The sequence below is a fragment of the Canis lupus genome, chromosome 15, assembly GCF_011100685.1.
Source record: "Canis lupus familiaris isolate Mischka breed German Shepherd chromosome 15, alternate assembly UU_Cfam_GSD_1.0, whole genome shotgun sequence".
Classification (NCBI taxonomy): domain Eukaryota; kingdom Metazoa; phylum Chordata; class Mammalia; order Carnivora; family Canidae; genus Canis; species Canis lupus.
In genome coordinates this window covers 16,152,605-16,171,289 of record NC_049236.1, presented here as the reverse complement: position 1 = coordinate 16,171,289, position 18,685 = coordinate 16,152,605, and the positions used below count along the sequence as shown (strand labels likewise).

The 18,685-nt window shown below is 55.0% G+C and overlaps 1 protein-coding gene across 9 annotated transcripts in view; it reads right to left on the bottom strand.

The window, feature by feature from the left end:
- Window positions 1–206: 206 nt before the first annotated feature.
- Window positions 207–18,685, bottom strand: part of ERI3 (ERI1 exoribonuclease family member 3) — a 128,073-nt gene continuing 109,594 nt past the window's right edge. For 8 of the 9 annotated variants that reach the window (XM_038558312.1, XM_038558310.1, XM_038558306.1 and 5 more), the window contains one exon: window positions 207–738. In XM_038558312.1, coding sequence (XP_038414240.1) covers window positions 656–738 — 83 coding nt within the window. In that variant the 3' untranslated portion in view covers window positions 207–655. Of the gene's footprint in view, window positions 739–6,584; window positions 7,193–18,685 lie in introns of all 9 variants that reach the window. The other variant, XR_005370299.1, reaches the window with a different exon arrangement.

The window sequence follows — 18,685 nt, the reverse complement described above, 5'->3', positions numbered from 1 at the left end:
CGAACACCTGTACTTGGTTCTGCACTCAAGATGGTTCACACACAGTAGTGGCCTCAGATACCAGCAACTTTGAATGTTGCCTTATGCTCAGACAGTCCCCATGGTGCTGTGCTCACTTGGGGAGGGTCTCCCAGGTACTCCAGTGGCTGCCGGCCACACCGGTGGCCTTCAGCACAGCAGCCCCCCAGTCCACACATACCCAGAGCCTTGTTTCCCCGACTTTATTCAGTGGCACGTTCACAGCGGGGATGGGGGTAGACACAAGGTGGGGCCTGATCTGTCCTGGAGCCCTGGGGGCACCACACACCATGCACTACAGATGGGAGGGGGCACAGGGGGGCTTGGTGGCCCCAGCAGAAGCCTGTGTACCAGGGAAGAGGCGGTGAGTGCCTGGGTTCCCCTAGCCCAGGCCCACAATGGGAGGGGCTAATACTGGGCTGAGGTTGAGGGGTTGGGGCAGGGGGGCACAAAGTGTCTGCTCCAGAGGGGCCGAGTGGCCAAGCCCTTACCCAGGGCATAAGCCCACAGGGCAGGCTGGGGGACACTCTGGATGTAGAGCTGTGCCACTCTCCCTTTTCCCCTCTGGTGAGGGAAAGGAGGGTTCTGGGCTGGGCCAAGCAGCTACCCTGTCCTGCCCCATCCCGTCCTCGGCCAATCAGAATGGCTTTGATGTCTGCTTGAAGATGAAGCCTTGATATGCAAGTGTCTTCATGATGTTGGCAATGTTCTTGCAGTCATCTAAGAAGAGAAAGAGAAGACATTTAGATGGGTCCCAGATCCTGCCCCTCTGTGCCCATGGGTGCTCTTAACGTGGGTGGGGGAGGGGAGCAGGCTCAGATTCTGGAGCCACAGGCTCTTAGCCAGGGGTCCTGTCCCTTGGTGGCAGCGTCTCCAGCCTCAGGTTAGGCTTCCTGCTAGGCCGGCAGGAAGTGTCTCCGTGCTGCTCAGTCCCATAATTCATGCTGGAAATTGGCCGGCATGTCCCGCCCCGGCCCCAGCGGTGATGTATGGGCACCGTCGCAGTAAGAAAAAGGCAGAGTAAATGTGTAATTTCTCCCTTGACGGCCCCCGGCCGCTGGGCGATCCTTCTTGTTGCCGCCGCGTGGGGACGGCCCGTCCGCCACACTCCGTCTTCCCGCCACCCGCCTTGATGTCTCCATTTCATTACTGTGCGGCCATTCATCACGCCCACGGCCAGGGTGACTTTGCCGGCACTTGCGTGCGTGTGAGAGATGGGGCCCTGGGCCATAATCGCTGGTAATGAGGCACAAGCCTTGGCACTTCCGGGCTGGGTCCTGGGCACCTGCTCCTGCGTACCCCAGAGCGGCGAGGGTTCGCGGTCCCCATACCCTGGCCCGCAGTGCTCCTAGGCGGGCCTGTGCACCCCGGCTGCGCCCTGCCTCTCCACCCCGCTGCGTTCAAAGCTGGTGCTAGTCAGGCGTCAGTCCTGTCTCCAGCTCTATCTTATGTCTGTTCCTGCAGACCCTGTCCCTGTCCCCGTCCCCGCGGTCTTTCCAGCACTGGTCCCTGTGAGAAAGTCCACGCGCCAACTCCTGGAACCCCGGCAGCTGCAGGGGCAGTACAGTACCCTGGGCTTTCAGTATCACAGACACGGGCTAGGACCTGTTCCGATGCCACCAGCAGGAGGTGCAGCTGCCCAACACTTGTCCCCCTACAGGCGGCCAAGGGCAGAAATGGGCCAAGCGCCCAGGGGTCTTCTGTTCCGCTGCCCAGAGCACGGCCGGCTCTCCTCCCACCGCCTCCCGCCTCCCGCCCCCCGCAGATGCTCCTGGGCCGCAACCAGGCCCCCCGGCTGCCAGCCCTCCTGGGATCGATGCTGCGACTGCAGAAGCATTATACTTCCATGTCCTAATCAGGTGCGGGCAGTGGCAAGGTCAAGGTGGGGTCAGGAGGCCTCCGCATCTGTCAAGGCCTAACCCCCTCCACTGAGCCCTCCAGCCTGACCCCGCCAGAAGCTCAGACTAGGAAACAGGGCCCAACGGGGCTAGGAAAGGGCTGTGGTGGCGGGAGTCCCGGTCAGCCCAGGTCCCTGCGTCCTTAGCCAGACACGACTGCGAGCCCTGTCACGCAGGGTCCTGGCTCGCAGGCCTCAACGTGAATGTACCCGAGGGGGATGTGGGCTCAGAGAAGTGGACGCAGGACCCAGACGTGGGGACACCTTCCTCCAGGGACTCAGGAAGCCACGAGGGCTGGTCTGCGGCAGGACAGTGGGAAGACGGATGGGAGGGTGGTGGCGACCATGGCAACTCCAGACGTGACCCATCCCCGTGGTTTATGGGCCGGACACGCGCCCCGCTCAGCTGAGGCCCCGTCATTTGTCTCCCTTAGTGCGTGTGCCTGTGCTGTAGGGGTAGAGGGTGGAGGGCGGGGGAAGGGAGGAGGCAGCTGACGGGAAGGGGAAGGGGGCAGGAGGGCAGTGCAGGAGGGCGGGTTGGCCATGGGGCGGGAAGGGTCCGGGAGCAGGTGGGTTTAGGAAGGTCCGCGGGTGGTGATGGCACCGTCTACAGGGCTACGACAGGGTGATTTTCTTCCCAGAGAAGTCTGGCCTTGCCAGGGCACCTCCAATCCTTCCTGTCTCCTGTACTCTGGGGACCACGGCCGCTGTGCATATTAAGAATAAGTCCCCTCGTTATCTGCAATTACCCAGCGGCCACACACCTCATTTCTTCCAGCAGAAAAGAAAATTAGTTTTCTATTGACTTCATCTGGCTCCTCCCTCATTGCCGGACAAATCGCTCAATCTACCTCCCCCGGCCCAAGCGAGTGTGCCCGGCCCCTCCCCCAGGCCTCCAGCCATCCAGTGGGCGAGCGCTGACCTCCCACCTGTGCCTGGCCCGGCTGTCCTTGACCCCTGGGCGCTTGGCACCGGCGCTTCGGCAAGCCCCCAACATCGCCCTGAACATCGCCGTCCCCTGCCTGCGCCTCCCCTGACTCCGGAACAGCTCTCTCTAGATTTCCAGACAAACTCAAAACATGCAGCAATGCGCCAATTTCCTTCCCCACGTCTTCACTACCCAGTGTTCCCCCATCTCGGTGAACAGCACCTCAAGTGCTCCCAAAGAAGCCTGAGAAACTGGGCTTGACACTTCGCCCTCTCCCTTCCCAAATGTCAAGTATCAACTGTGGATTTCATCTTATTCATCATCTACTTCCCTTCCTTTGGGCAGCCCCCCTCACCCCAGCGAAGACCCCATCACTCTTGCTCTTACACAACCTACCCTCTTTCTTCTCCCTCTAATCCATTCTCTCGTAGCCCAAGTGATCTTACAAATCTGATCACATCCTTGTCTCAATCCTTTCAATGGCTCCTGCTGCCCCCAAGTTCAAGGCTATCCTCTTTTTAAAAGGACTTAGAGCCAAAGGCCTGTACAAAGGGGTGCCTGCTGTCTCTGGTCTCATCTCTGCCATTTTCTACCCCCGATCCCTGTGTTCCAATCTCCAGGAACCACTGTTTTCTGAAAATGACAAGGATAGATCTGTTTCTAGTCTTAACTTTGCCCACTGGCTGTGTACTTGTGGCAAATGCTTAAGTTCCTTTTTCTTCAGGTTCCTCCACTAGGGGTGGCAAGGGACACCACCCGTGTTAACTGTGAGCACTGTGCAGGTGACCCCCACCCCCGTCTTTGTCCGTGCTTTAGGCTTAGAATACTTCCTTTTCTTGGAGGGGAGGCAAGGATGCTAGTTTCTTGGATGACCCAACGGTAGAAGGTATATACTGTATAACCTAAGGCACAGATGACAGGCCAGCACACTTGATGAAACCATCATTCATTCCACGAACTCACACTGACTACTGATCCCATTTACTGAGGTTTCTGGAGTCTAACTTGTTGTAACTGGTCCACTACAAGACAGAGAGGTGGGGGGGAGGGGAGAGGGAGAGCGATGGGGAGAGGGAGAGAGGGAAAGGGAGAGAGAGAGAGAGAGAGAGAGAGAAAGAGACCGACCCAGACTGGGGAACACACTTGTTTCAGTTCACCAAGTCAGTAGTATGGCAGTTACGGGCTTCTAGCCTAGGCTCTTTATCCAGCCCTTGAAACCTCATGAGTCAGTGCAACCTACTGATCAGTTTAAAAAGTTAATGGTGCAGCTAGAAAATGAGGAAATGGGGCAGAAGCGAAGAGAAAAATCTGGGCCTTTTAACAGGCCAGAAGTTCAGAGAGCGAGCGAGCAGCAGCAGGATGAGGCTGGTGACAACATGGCCTCTGGGAGAGTCCTCTGTGTGAAGCACTGGGGCCACATGGCTCAGCAGTAACCCCCATTACCTTCCCCGCCCCCCCGCACCTCTCACTGAGCTAATGAGGTCAACCTGAAGCCGTTATGGTGTAGAATTAGGTAAGGGGTGGGAGGCACACAGCCTTATGCCCACAGGGGAGGAGGCCCCCAAAGTAGATCTTCCTTACCTCCAAGTTCTAGAAGACTAACCTGGTTTTATGTTCCTGCAGCGTTATCAGCTTGTGACAAAATGACCCTCTTGTGTTTGGGGCATTAGTATTCTTTTTTTTTTTTTTTTTAAGATTTTATTTATTCATGAGTGTCATCAGAGAGAGAGACAGAGAAGCAGAGACACAGGCAGAGGGAAAAGCAGGCTCCATGCACCGGGAGCCCAACGTGGGACTCGATCCCGGGTCTCCAGGATCGCGCCCTGGGCCAAAAGCAGGAGCCAAACCGCTGCGCCACCCAGGGATCCCGGGCATTAGTATTCTTAATGTCGGAAATATTTTTATATTGCCAAGGCCATAATGGGAGATGTGCAGCCGTTTAAACTCCTCAGAGAGGTGAGTGAGGCTAGCACCTGACAAAGGATGAGCTTGTTGGCTGGGCCCAAGGGGCCAAATACCTGCTTGGCAAAGCTGCCAGTGGAAGGGTGGCTCAGACCACGTAGGGCAGCCAGTGAGGGCTGCGACAGGGCCGACAGGGCAGCGGCCTGAGGCTGACCGGCTCCAGTTAGCTGCACTTGTCTGGGAATTGAACAGTAGAGGGCAGGTGAGCAGGGCCTGGGCGAGGGTGCCAGGCCCTGCTCTTTTTCACCCTCAGGAGGAAAGGGGCCCAAGGGAGCTCCTGGAGAAGCATTTATTTGTGCACTTGCTCATTCAGCATACACGCACTGACACCTCTGTGTGCTGGGTGCACAAGGGCTGTGCTGGGACACAGGCCTGGCCGCACAGACTCCGTTGCTCCCTGCCCTCAAGGAGCTCAGAGGCAGACCTGTAAGTGGTGGGGTGTGAGCAGTGCTACGGGAAGAAGGGGCGCAGAAAAGGCCCCGAGAATTAGGAAAGGGTTCCCCAGAGGACAAAGCCAGGCAGATGTCTGAGGGTGTGTGGGAGGGGGCTGGCCAGCAAACTGGGCTTCAGGTGGGCCGGTGGTCCTGGCATAGTGAACAGCATAGGCACACTGCTGGGGGGAGGGGGGGGGGGGCCCAAACCTGCAAGTCTAGCAGGTGGGTGGGGGGTGAGGAAGAGGCAGGGGAGTGGTGAGAGGAAGCTGGCCAGGTCAGCAGCGACTGGCCAAAAGACACCCAGCAGGGATCCCTGGGTGGCGCAGCGGTTTGGCGCCTGCCTTTGGCCCAGGGCGCGATCCTGGAGACCCGGGATCGAATCCCACATCGGGCTCCCGGTGCATGGAGCCTGCTTCTCCCTCTGCCTGTGTCTCTGCCTCTCTCTCTCTCTGTGACTATCATAAATTAAAAAAAAAAAAAAAAAAAAAGACACCCAGCAGACTGCATGCTAAGCTAAGGAGCTTCAGAGTTGATTATTCGGGGACCGACGGGGAAACACTAACAGAGCCGAGGAGGAGGAAGACAGGACCACATCTGTGTTTCAGAATTATCATCAAGCCTTGGAGGGGTTAACCCTGAAGGCACAGGCACCCATTAGCAGACTGTACCACGGTCCAGGCCAGTGGTGGTGGAGATGCAGGTGGGGATGTCGGCGGCATGGAGAGGTGGACAGAGGCCAGAGATTTTAAGGGAAGAGAACGAGCAACCTTAACGGGGGCAGATGAGAGTGTGGGGCCGAGGCTGGGATCTTAGTCCCCACTCGCGGAGGTAAAGCAAATCGGAGGTGGCGTAGGTCTGAGGTGGTGACGACCTCAGTGTTAAATCTTAAGATTCCTATGGGACATTTAAACGGATCAGGCATTTCCTTTGCAGCTTCTAGGCTTTGTATCTCACTGAAAAAGGCCTCCCATATCCCACCGCTATTAGAAAACTATCATATATTTTCCTCTAATGCTTTTTCTATTTAACTTTTTAATCTACCTGGAATTTATTTTTGTATATGGTGAGAAATAGAAGATCTAACTTTACTTTCTTTCCCCTAATGGAGAGCCATTGTCCTATCAGCATTGATTGAACTGTCCGCATGTTCCCCACCCCTCTGAAACGATGCCTCTATTATACATAGAATTCCCTTACGTGAGTCTGTTGGAACGAGGAAAAGAGAATGAACATGAAATGATCAAAGAGGCGAACTGGACTGGAGACCTCAGGGACAGCAGGGTGATAAGCTGCTGACTTTCTGGGCCTGCAAGGGGGTGTGGCCTAAAAGAAGATTCAGACACACCTGAGGCCTCCTCTCCAAGAAGCCCAACCTGGGAAGCACCCTCTCTCAGTGATCTCCAGGAGCTGGTGAGGAACAGGGCCAGAGCCCACGGAGGAGGGGCCAGCAAGGATGGGCTAGGGTGCAGGAACCCCAGCGTGCTGACATTCTAGAACCTCATTCTGTTATTACATCTATCTGTCTGTCTGGACATCGTGGCAGCATCATGCCTGACAGCAAGGGGCCAGTGGGTCAATGCTGGGCCTGCCAGAGGAATAAGTCCCCAGCCCCAGAAGGGACATACTTATACTAAAAAGTTATCTGTTGTGTGGCTGAAGTTCAGATTTAATTGGTTTAATTGGAGTCCTACATTTTTATTTGCTAACCAGATAACTCTTTGCTGGGGGCCAGCACCTCAAACTACAGCTGGATACAATTCAAAGGTACAGCCGCAAATGGCAGCTCAGAAGGAAGACAGGCGCCAAAGCAGTGAATTTAGGACTGAACCAGCAGGGGGCCTTGGATATCCTGAGATTCTGGGTTCGAATCCAAACTCCATCACTTCGTAACTGTGAACTTGAGCAAGTTACCGCGCTTTTATTTCACCTCTCTGTGTCTCGGTTTCTTCTTTTCTAAAATGGGAACAATAATGATAATTATAGCAACTACTTCCCTCAAAGGGTTGTTGAAAAGATGAAATGAGTTTTTATTTGTGAAGTGCTTAAAACAGTGGCTGGGTTAGTGATTATTATTGTGGTTGCTATTCCAATAACATCCAATAATAATGTTATTCCAGCAGTAACACCTTGGTATCCCACAAGCCCCTGTGCCTCGTCCCAGACATGACTCACGCAGTCCCCTTGGGTGCCCAGACAGGGCTACCCTGGCCCACCTGACACCACTCCCAGATATAGACCCCTCTCCCCAGACACGGCTCCCACAGCTCCTTCTGCTCCCCCCCGAGACAGGGCCCTGACAGCCTCTACTCCAAAGTGACCCCTTCTTCCAGCCCCTCCCCTCCGCCCCCTCCGCCCCACCGAGGTGCCTGGAGGTGCCACAGGGCTGATGGTGAAGGATGACGGTGGTTCCACAATAAGGGGAAAAGGCAATTTCATCTTGATTAGCAGGCGATTTCTCTCTCCGTAATAAGCGCGCTCCAAATAATTAGCGTGTTTTACGTAATAATGAAATTACAGAAATGCAGTCCACTTATTCAAACAACTCACCATTACCATATTTTTAAATATTAGACTTAATTAGAGTTTATCACTTCAGAGAAGTATGCGGACCGAAGATGTTTTTAAAAAAATCCTCATAAAGTGTTTATTAAGCGCTGGTAAAGCTGGGATAATGATGTGTTTGGAAATTAAGGCAATCAAACACTTACCGCCGCTCCTGGAGGCCGGGCATGGAAATGAGGCCATTACACGCCCATTACCCGCCAGCTCACAGCCACTTGGGGGGCGGGGAGAGGATGTGCCTGGCCGAGAGGGCACTGTGCCCGGAAACGCCTGTGCCAACATCCCACAACAGCCTGGCCAGTAAGCAGGCGTCAAAGCCCTTATGTCACTTACATCACACTTGGCCACCAGAAGCCCAACTCAGACTTGGCCAGGCGAATGACCAGATCGGTCTCACATGCCAAAGCAGACACCCAAGACCAACCCTGATCCAGACTCCCAGGCTGGGTAGGACCTGTGACCTCCATTCAAACCGTAGCGCAGAGCAGGGACAGAAGCCAGCGATCCACTCCCACCTCTGGGCCACACAGGAAGGGCTAGTTATGGTGGGTGAGGAAGGGTCTAGGAGGGACCTGGGGAACTGAGCCCGGAGCCAGAGATACAGAGCAGCCAAGGGTCAGGCCCAGGAACACACCTGGGGACAGACCTGGATCAGGAAAGCAGGCAAGAAGGGTGGTGGGAGAGGGGCTGGAGGCTCCAGGTCCCATTTATCCCAGTGAATAACTAATTCCAGAATTTATAGTGCTGGGTTTTTGTTCTGTGGCCATTTATATCTGTGAGGGGAGGAAATGAAGAGGCAGCGCGGACGCCACATCTTTCTGTGTTATTGCTTGTCTGCCATTTGCAAATCATTATTAATTGTGGGCCCTGGTGGCGGGCTGGGTGGGGGCCAGGCTGGGTACATCCACATAGCTCTTCATCAAGGACCCCAGCCGCTGCCCCAGAGAGCCAATTACCCCGCCCTGATTGGGATCAGATAAAGAGGGAATTTTTACAAATTAGGGAATAAATAGAATTTCCACACAGGGCGCGGGCAGGACCTGAGAGGCTGTAATGAAAAACCATCCGTCACCATCAGCGCGGCCTGGGCACGCAGCCCCGGCACTCCCTCCCCTTGTGGGCCTGCCCTAATGCTCAGGGGCCTGGGTGTACAGGTCTCAGGACACCGCTGCCCGCTACTCCCAACCCCAGGCCCAGAAGCAGGGAGAGGACTTCCCTGGTGGGGTGTCACTACACCCCTTGGACCGAAGAGGCCTAGGCCCCAGCTCCAGCACTTTTTCTCCTGCCTCCTCTTCCTTTCCCTGTCCACCTCTCCCTCTGGATCTTCACAAGGATGACACTGGGGTGGTCGTGAGAAAGGCCAGAGGTGGAGACCACAGGGCAAAGAGCACATGCATGCCCCTACAGCTATGGCAGCCCTGGGCCAGAGCCCCGGCCCCGTGGACCACTCACTCTGGGCTCCCATTAGCGCTCCTCCCCTTGGATCATTAAATATGTATATCTTATTACACGCCTTGTTAGAGTATCGAGCTCTATTGACTGATGATAAATCCTGAGCCTCGTCCTGGCCATAAATTTATCTGGAGATGATGAAGACTCAATAATCTAGTCAGGCAGATAATATCATCGGGCCTTAAAAAAGATCATTACATTATATGTCAGAATTAAAAGTGAAATACGCCGTAGTAACAGGGCGGCTGCTCTGGCCATTACAATGGGTGCCCGCCTCCCCCACTCCTCCTCAGCCAAGGCCCCATCCAGGTAGAGGGGCCGCGAAGCCTTGCCCTCCTCCTGACTCTGGGATGCTACGGCTGGAAGTGCCAGAGGTAGCCAGACAACTAAGGCTGAGTGAGGGGACTTGGCTGGGCTGGGGACAAGACGCAGCCACTGAGAACAGCTGAGCACATCTGCCACACCTGGTAGCCACCTGCCCAGCCAAGCTTCCACCTTACCCGGTCCCTGGGGGTCTCCCATGAGACGATCTTCTGAGGGTCCCTGAGTGGCTCCAGCAGGAAGGTGACAGGGCCCTACCCCTTTCCAGAATGGCCTGACCAACCAGGGTGGATTTTTTTCCAAAAATGCGAACCCTGGGAGACAGATAGGTTGGGCCACTTGCCAGTACCACCCAGGCCCCTGTGGCCTGGCCCCAGACCGATGTGCCAGCAGCCTATCTGAAGCCTAGCAATCCAGACCCTGGCCACCTGCTTCCCAAGAGACCTGCTGTCACCGCCTCTACAACCTGTCCTTTGAGAAACTCGCTGCCAGCTCCTGGTTCTTTGACCTCAGCACTGACGGCTGTTTCTACTCTATCCTATTTCCACTCATTCCCACAGTTACACCTTCTACCTTTTTAACATCCTCCACTGCTCTTCCTTTGAAATATTAAATCCAAATCTCCCTAGTTACTGACAATAATACACTTTGCTTTCATCTCGCTGGAACCTTGCAACGTTACCACCTCTACTCTCCCCAGGTACCCCAGCCGCCGCCTCCCTCCACTTTCTCCCCTACTTCTGGTCGCTCACCCAGCAGTCATTCCCTTGCTGCCCACCTGCCAGGGCCCCTCCTCCCTCGCGTGACGGATGAGGCCTCTGGGTCTGAGCCTCCCACCATCATCCTGTCCCCCTGGCTGCTCATTGCATTCTGGCAACGGAGATGGGAGGCTACGTTTGCTGAAAGCCCTTCAAGGAAAACTTCTTCACTCTTATGAAGAGAAACACAAGGAGGAGACAGTCTTTTACATTCTGCCTCATGTTCTCATGTCTACACATCATGTCTGGGACTGCAGAAGCCACTGTCCGACCATTAGGGTAGTCAGCCTATAAGGAACATGCTGAAGATAAAAGGACAGAAAAATGGGAAAAGCCTAAGTCCTTTATGACATTGCTGAGGTGGTGAATTAACTAACCCTAGGATCACCTTATCTCCAAACTTTTGTGAGGCAATAAATCCCATTATTTAAGATATCTCACACTGGGTTTTCTTTTTTCTTGTAGCCAGAAGCATATTAACTGATACAGACTGTAAAGACAGGAAAGAGAATGACATAACAAATGGGCCCTATAACATAAACTTGGCTGAAGGGAGGCGGGAGGGCAAAGGGCAATGAGGGCGCTGTTATTTCAAGCCAGGAAGTTGGTAACTCTTGTTATGCTCTCTTGAAACATTTGACCAAATTGTTTCCTGCTCTATCTCAAGACACAGGCCACTAAAAAGGCTAAAAGAGTCAAGTTTTGATGGGAACCTACATGAAAACAGGGAAGAAAACACAACTGAACGAAGAAAAAATTTTTATGTCTCTGGCTTGCGATCTGAGTTGCCTGAAAGTCCCACAGCTTCACAAAGTCATCAGGGGCTCAGACTTCTCCTTTCTGCCCCTCTCAGCATGTCGCTTCCAACGTCCAGGTTACCTCGGGTCCAAAATGGCTACGGGAGCTCCAAGGATCACATCCACATTTTAGGAAAGGGGAAGGAGGAAACACCAAGAATAATGTACTTCCTCCCGGGCAAGTCATTTCCTTTGAAGTATCATTCCCAGAGGTCTCACACCACCTTTTCCCTTTTATCTCACTGGCCAGAACTCAGGGACGTAACCATATCTAGCTGTATGAGGAACTTAAAACTGCAACAACAACTACGGTGTTTTAACTGGGTACACACCGCTGCCCCTGGGTATCCAAGGGCTCCATTTAGTGGGGAAGGAAGACAAAGGGTACTGGGTATGTACCACGCATTCCGTCCTCGCCACATAGCCGGCACACCGCCAACAGGAACCTGGATTCCATGGTTCATCGCCTCAGTCCTTTCTTGCCAATATTCTCAACTGTCTTGCTTCCTTTTCCTTCCATCATCCCTGCCTGGAAAAACCCACACTGCCTTCCTCTGTGCCTGCACCTAGACGGAGTGGGACTAGAGAGCATCACAACCACACAGACTCGCGCCGTTCCTAGAATCAGAGTCCTCAACCTCAAATGGGTGTCTAAAACCGCCCAGCTGATGTCCTGCGAGCAGTGTGCATGCCCTCGCCCTTCCTCCCTGTGGCATCGCCGAACTTTCTCTACTGTCCACTATTCCCAAGTCCCCTACCCCCGAACCTTCTCCCACAGTTTTGCCTCCTATTTCACAGGACACACAGGAGGCACTTTCCTCTCACCTGTCACGGAGAGAGGAGAGGGGGCACGTCCTGATGGCACTTCTAAAGCCCACCCTCACACCACCTGGGTTCTCCACCCCACTTCCTTTTCAGGGGACTTACGTGATGAGCAACCTCCTTTCTGATAGGGTCTCAACTGTTTTTCTGCACTACTTCTTTCACAGAAGCATGTAAACCTATCAGATCTCTCCCATCTCTAAAAACAACCTCCTCTTAGCTCTTCTACGAGCCTGGTACCCAACCTCTCCTCCTGTTCGTAGCCAAACTTCCCTGTTAACGCTCAAGGCCTCATTCCCTCATTCCCCACACTGCATTCTGATTGCCCCACCTGCGTCCCGCTGAACCGCTTTTTCTAATGACCCCTCTGACCTCACGGGGCTGAAGTCCAGTGGCTAAGACGGCCCTAGTGGACTAACTCCTGCCCTGACGCCCTTCTCCCCTGGTTCAGTGACAGCACCTTCCCTCCCTATCCAACTCTTCAGCTTCTTTGCACGCATCTTTCATGTGACCATCCCTACAAAATGGGTGTTGCTCAGAGCTGCCACTGGCCCCCCTTCTCTCTCTTCTCTCCTTGGGCATACTTACGCAGCCCTGAGCTATATCTACCATAGATGTCCCAGGGATTTCTAAACCTATATTCCCACTACCACCGCCCTGGTCCAGGGCGCCACCACCTCTCACCCAGGAGACAGCAGTGCCCCCGCCAATCTCCTCCAAGGTGTCCTTCTAAGCCACAAATCTGGTCATTTCACTCCCTGTCTTAAAACCCTGCAATGATCCTGGAACAGAAAAAGGACAGCATTGGAAACACTGGTAAAATCCAAATAAGACCTCCAGTTCAGCTGACAGTATAGTAGCCACGTTCATTTCCTGGTGCTGATAACCGTACCGTGATTATGTCAGATGCTAACACGAGAGAAAGCTGGGGAAGAGATGTATATAGAACCTTCTCTGCAATGTAAAATTGATTCAAAGTAAAAATTCTAAGAGTTAATAATTAAAACTACCACCAGTCCAATAGCGCCTCACTGCTCGCAGGATAGTGTCCACACTTCTTTATAAAGTTCTGGGGAATCTTCCCAGGTGTGCCCCCTCTTCCTCCCCCCGCCCACAGTCTCATTTTCCTCACTCTCTTGCTGGACCCAAGTTCAGGTTCTTTTGCTTCTCAGCTTTTTCACATGCCTGTCCTTCCACTGGAAAGTCCCGCCCCTCGCTATCATTTCCTCAAGTGCCTTACCTGGGCCCTCAGGTCTGTGTTAGCGATCCTTCTACGTGTTTCACAGCACCCAATGTTCCTCCACTGTGATGGCCTGTCACCTCCTGCTAGACCACAAACCTGAGGCACTAATGTTACCTGTGCAGAGCTCTCAGTAAACACGTATTAAGTGGAAGAAAGAAGAACTGGAAGAAAAGAAAGAGGGAAGGATGCAAGACAAGATCACGGCCCTGACATCCGTTGCCCGAAGCCTAGACATGTCCAGGCCCTGAAAATTAGTCAAGGTCCTTGTCTCCAGCTTCCAAAGTGCTGCAGGCTTCACCACTTTCCCCACCTCCATTCCTTCCTACTCTCTTGATTTCCCCCAAGACCTGCTGGGCCAAGACACTGGCTGGGACCTGAGCTCTCAGCAGTCTGGCCACCAGTCTGGCCAGCAAACCGAGGCATCTGGGGTGGCAGCAGCAGCGGTGTTGGGGCTCCCCAGTGCTAGCAGTGATGCCCTGGAGAAGGGGCTGGCTCTGCCTGGGGACTCTGCGAGGGGAGCTGCCCTCCCGAAGCCCAGTCCCACCTGGTAAATATTTCATCCTCAAGCTGCTCAGCTAATCCCTATTAATTTCAATACCGCCGCCTTGCCTGGCTCAGCTCCCAATGCATTATTTATCCCCTTTGTTTGTTTGTCGCTAACAGGTGGGCCCCAGCGGAGGCGCTGACTGGGGACAAGCCCACTCCATCACAGTGTGGCTGTGAATTAATCATGAGGACTAATGGGAAGCACCTCAGCTCCAGGCACTGCCCTAGCTGCCTCCCCCTGCCCTGGCACCCAGGGGTGGGCCAGGGCCACTTCAGCCCAACTTGATTCAAAGCAACACATTTTATTTACTATCTGCCTACATGAGTCAGACATAAGGTTACCCTTTGGGGATACAAGCTGAACAAACAGACATAAGTTCCTGCCCTCAGGGAACTTACAATCCAGTTGGGGAGACAGGTGTTAGACGACTATTTCTTAATTAGGATTGTGAGGAAATGCTGTGCAGGGAAGTGCTGGGTGTTAGGAGGGTGTGCACAGGGGAGGACCTAACCAACTCTAGGAGTCAGGGGAGGCATCCCTGGGGAAGCAAACTTTGAGCTGTGCTCTGAAGGATGAGCAGGAAGTCATCAGGGCAAGGGATGGGAATGGGGGGATTCCAAGGGCCATAAAGGCACATGGGAAAGCCTTGAGGTAAGAGAAGGAATGGCAGTTTCCGGAAAATAGGGGAGGGCCTTGTGCTGGAGTACACAGGGCGTGAGGAGAGTGGCTTGAGAAGGGGTGGGGGGCAGGGCCCAGCTCAGGGGTGCTCTTCTCCCTAAATGACTGGCACTTGTTCCTGGTGGATTACCACGGACTCATCCTGTCATATGTCCTCTGCTGACTTGAGCAACATCCCGATTTCTTGACCTTTTGCTTGTGGCTCCTGAGAGATTGTCAAGATCATTAACCCTCAATTGCACAGATTAGGAAACTCAGATGTGCATTCAGCCTGGGGGTTATGAGAAGGCCTGTGTGGGCCCCTCAGTGCCCTGAAGCGCAGGTGTGCCCATGGCAGGACAGGGCTGGTTCTGGCCCATTGACTCTACGTGGGGACCAGGCACAGGGCTGGGAACAGAGCTGCTCCCAGCCAAGAGTGCTCACGTCACCTCCCAGGAAGGAACCTCCCTCAGCTCTGAAATCCAGCACTGCACTGGGCACCCAGGGGCCTGAGCAAGCATCTTCTGAAAGACTGAACAAAAGCAAATGCCCCTCTATCCTCCACAAATATCTTTTCCACAGACACTCTTCTCAAAAACTTCTACAGAGATGGAAAATAGACCAATGAGCCAACTGGTACTCAGTGGGAGGTTTACAGTATTTTCAGGCACATTACCTCCTTCCTCCTCACCATAAGCCTGGGAGGTAGAAGTCACCATCAGCCCCATTTTAAAGAAAAAGAGACAGAGGCCCAGAGTGGTGAGTGACTTACCCAGGACCACACAACCTGGGAGTGATGAGCCTTGACTAGAACGAGGTCTTCCCGTTTCCAGGCTCCTGGCTTCAGCATATCCATAGGTCTGTCCCCCTCTGTGCCTATTTCCCCAGGGATCTCCCTCGGTAGCTCCAGGGACCCGAGCTCTCAAGAACGATCCCAGAAGGACCCCCCCTCGTTTATGAACCAAATGTAGCTCCGCCAGGGCGGAGGCCTCACTGTGCATATGTCAGGGTTTGTAATTCTATTCAAAGTGGCCACTTTGAAAATCCATATGTCTCCAGGCTCCCTGTATATCATGGTGTCAAGTCCTGGAGCAGAGGCATCCATCAGCACCTCCCAACGCCATGGTCTGTGTGCCCACGTGCCTGTCCACACCGTGTGCCCGTCCCTGGCTCCCAGCTGCCGTGGCAGTGCTGCCCGGCCCTGCGCAAGAGCTCACACTGGCCTGGCTGCCTGGCCCAGCGGTCCCCTGGCCTTCAGGCTAGTCTGGCTGCTGGGCCCCACCCCTGCCCCAAGTGCCACCTCTGCCTTGCCTTCTTCTCTGCTCTTGGAGCTAGGCAGCCAGCACGGAGGCAGCCTCGATAACTCGCTAACGTGCTGCCCATGCTGTTCTTAAAAATTTATGACTGTGCAACATGAAAAATCCGGCTGAGGAGCCGTCATTAGCGGCGCTGCCTCCCTCCCCCACCAGAGCCGCCCTCGTAAATTGAGATTTATGGCTGCAGCAGGCGGGGTAGGGGCGTGTGCAGGCGGTGAGGATGTTGTGGGGGAGACAGGGAGACCGATGAGAGAGTGGTGGGGCCGGGGGCTCCCCCCTGCGGCAGCTCCAGTTTATCACAGTCTGCGGTGATACCCACGGAGAGCAAGGTCAGGTCTGGGGGGTCGGCCTGGCACAGATGCTGGATCCTGCCTCACAGAGGGGCTGGAGGGGGAAGGGCCTATCCTGTGCCAATCACCGGCTCCTTTAGGTGGAGGACCAGATCCCGAGGCCTGAGCAAAGGCCTCCCAGGAGGATGATTTGAGAAGGAGGAAAGTTGGAGCTAGGGAGGAAGCATCATCCTTGCTGGAGTCACAAGGCCTACGCCCTCAGAGCCAGTTTCTCTAACCAGAAGCACGTACGTTGGGCTGGGATTGTGGTATCCCACCCTAAGAACTGGAGAGCAGGCAGGGAGCGGGGCAGAAGGGTGCCAGCAGCCTTCCCTCCCGCCTCCTTTCTCTGGTAAGGAGGGTTGGTGGAGAGGACATTAGAGGGGGAGAGTGCAAGTACTAGGCCTAGGCACAGAGCCCCAGCTGGGGCCAAAGGGGAGGTGATCCCACAAGCCACCGCCCCCTGGTGCTCCCCTCACGCCCCCCATCACAGGCCCTCCCTATTACCTCCCCGCTGCCTCCTCCCCTGCTCACTTAGCCCTGTCAGCCAGGCCATTATGAAATTGGGGTTTCATTTACAGACTAATTAAACATTACAGCTTGTTCACAATTACAACGCGGGGATGAGGGAGTAACTAATTACGGAAGAAATGAGCTAACATTTATCTCTGCTCCCACCCTCCCTCTCCCCACTGCCCCCCCAGTCTGGCTTCCTCCCACTCTCTGGTCAGTACCTGCTCTCTAGGCTGATATCCTGGGATGGGGGACTGGAAGGTCTCAGCACCCACCCACCCTGGCCACAAGATCCGACTGCTGTTCCCAGACACTCTGGGGAGGGGCTGAGCTCCCAGGGCCCTGCTGCAGGAGGCGGAGCCTTAGTGGGTGTGATAAAGTAAGGGACCCTGTGATGCTATGTGTGACTAGGACATTGGGGTGGGGGGGACGACACACGCTCTACTTTGGTGTGACAGTACCGTAGGGCTGTGTGGCTTTATGTAGCTTCCCCTTGCAGGGCAGGGTTTTGGCGTGATTGCTGCAGACAACTGTTTGTGTGATGGGGTAAGCGTGTGAATGAACCTACCCTCACCCTCAAACCCCAGACAGAACAGAAAAGAACTAGGTGGCTGTAGGAGGTGATGGTCAAAGCAGCCCTGGGCCCAAACCTCCACTGGGCAGCCCTATTCATTTCGGCCTCAGAAGCAAGAAAGGGAGCAAGGTTACCCTGTTCCAGGGGCTCAGCTCATCCCTGCCCTCAGGTTGGTCCTAGCCTCTGGCCAGATGCCCCCTGGGGCCCAAGAAGCCTCCTGGGGGCCTGGGGTGCCCCCTGTGGGCAGGAGTCCTGGGGTCTGGCTGGCCTGCCGCAGAGTTTAATAATAGTAACAGTGAGAGTAAGCGTTTCCATCCTTCCTGCCTTTGGGCAGAAGAAGAAAGGAAAGAGGAGGGAGAGGAGGGAGTGGAGGGAGTGGAGGGAGCGGGCTGAAGGGAGGCTTTGAGGCCTCAGAACTCACATCAAACGGCCGGATCTGGGCCTAATTGTCTGACCCCTGCCCCTGCCTTCAATCAGCTCTGCGGCTCCCCGCCCGCCCCTCGCCTAACTAGCAGCCATGTTCTCCTCATTAGGACAAGCTCCCCTTGCACACGTGTCCCCGGACATGTCCCCAGCACTCTCAGCTCCCAACCCTGCCTGGTAGGAGGGTACGGTGGGGACCCAGTTTTGCAGGGGCCCCTGGGACAGCGAGACCCTGTGCCCCCACAGCTGCCTGGACTGAGCTGCTCAGCCCCTCTCCTTGAGCTGCAGGGGCCTGGATGCCACATGTGGGGACAGATCCCTGGGCTGGCTCAGCCGCTGGGTGCGTTCTGTCCTCTGTGCGTCCTTCTTGCTACAGCCCGACTGTCTCAGACACACTGCTCCTGACAGCGGGATGTGTTTGAATCCCGTCCCTTTTGGTCTGGCTCAGCCTGGCAAGGGGTCTGGTCTGGGTCACGGTCTGTGTTCAGAGGCTGGGAGCCGAAGGAACGGGGCTGCCCGGCGTACCAGGGTGGTTCCCTCCGCGGGCTCAGGCACACTAATGCGTAGGGCGCCCAGGGCTGCCGCCGCCGCAGTGAAGCCCAACTTGGTGGTTACAAACTCTGACCTTAGAGAGACATGCATTTACATCCCGGCGCTCCCACATCCTGGCTCCGCAGCCTTGGGTGAACAGTAACCTTCTCGAGCTCCAGATTTCTCACACCCACTAGTGGGGACAGCCCCTATCTTACAGGGTTTGGGAACTCAATGAGAGGACAGATGTGAACTCTTCTGTACTACATCTGGCACTCCGCAAATGTGGAGGGATGCAATCCAGACCAAGCTGCCCCCTCCACAGGCCACAGCCCCACTTTGCCCAGGTGGGGTCTGGACCCTGGTCAGCAGTGTCCAGGGCAGGAGGAGCTGTGGGGAAAGGTCCAGAGCCCTGCAGAAGAGGACAGCAGTTCCCAGAGGCACAGCTCATACCAGGGGCGGAAGCACCTATGCTGCAGCCTCAGCCTGGGGGCAGGGATGTCACACGGCAGCTTCAGGTGGCAAGGGCAGGGCCCAGCTTAGGGACTGCCAGGTCAGCTGGGGAGGTAGGTCTGGGGCTGGCCACGAGGCGTGGCGCATC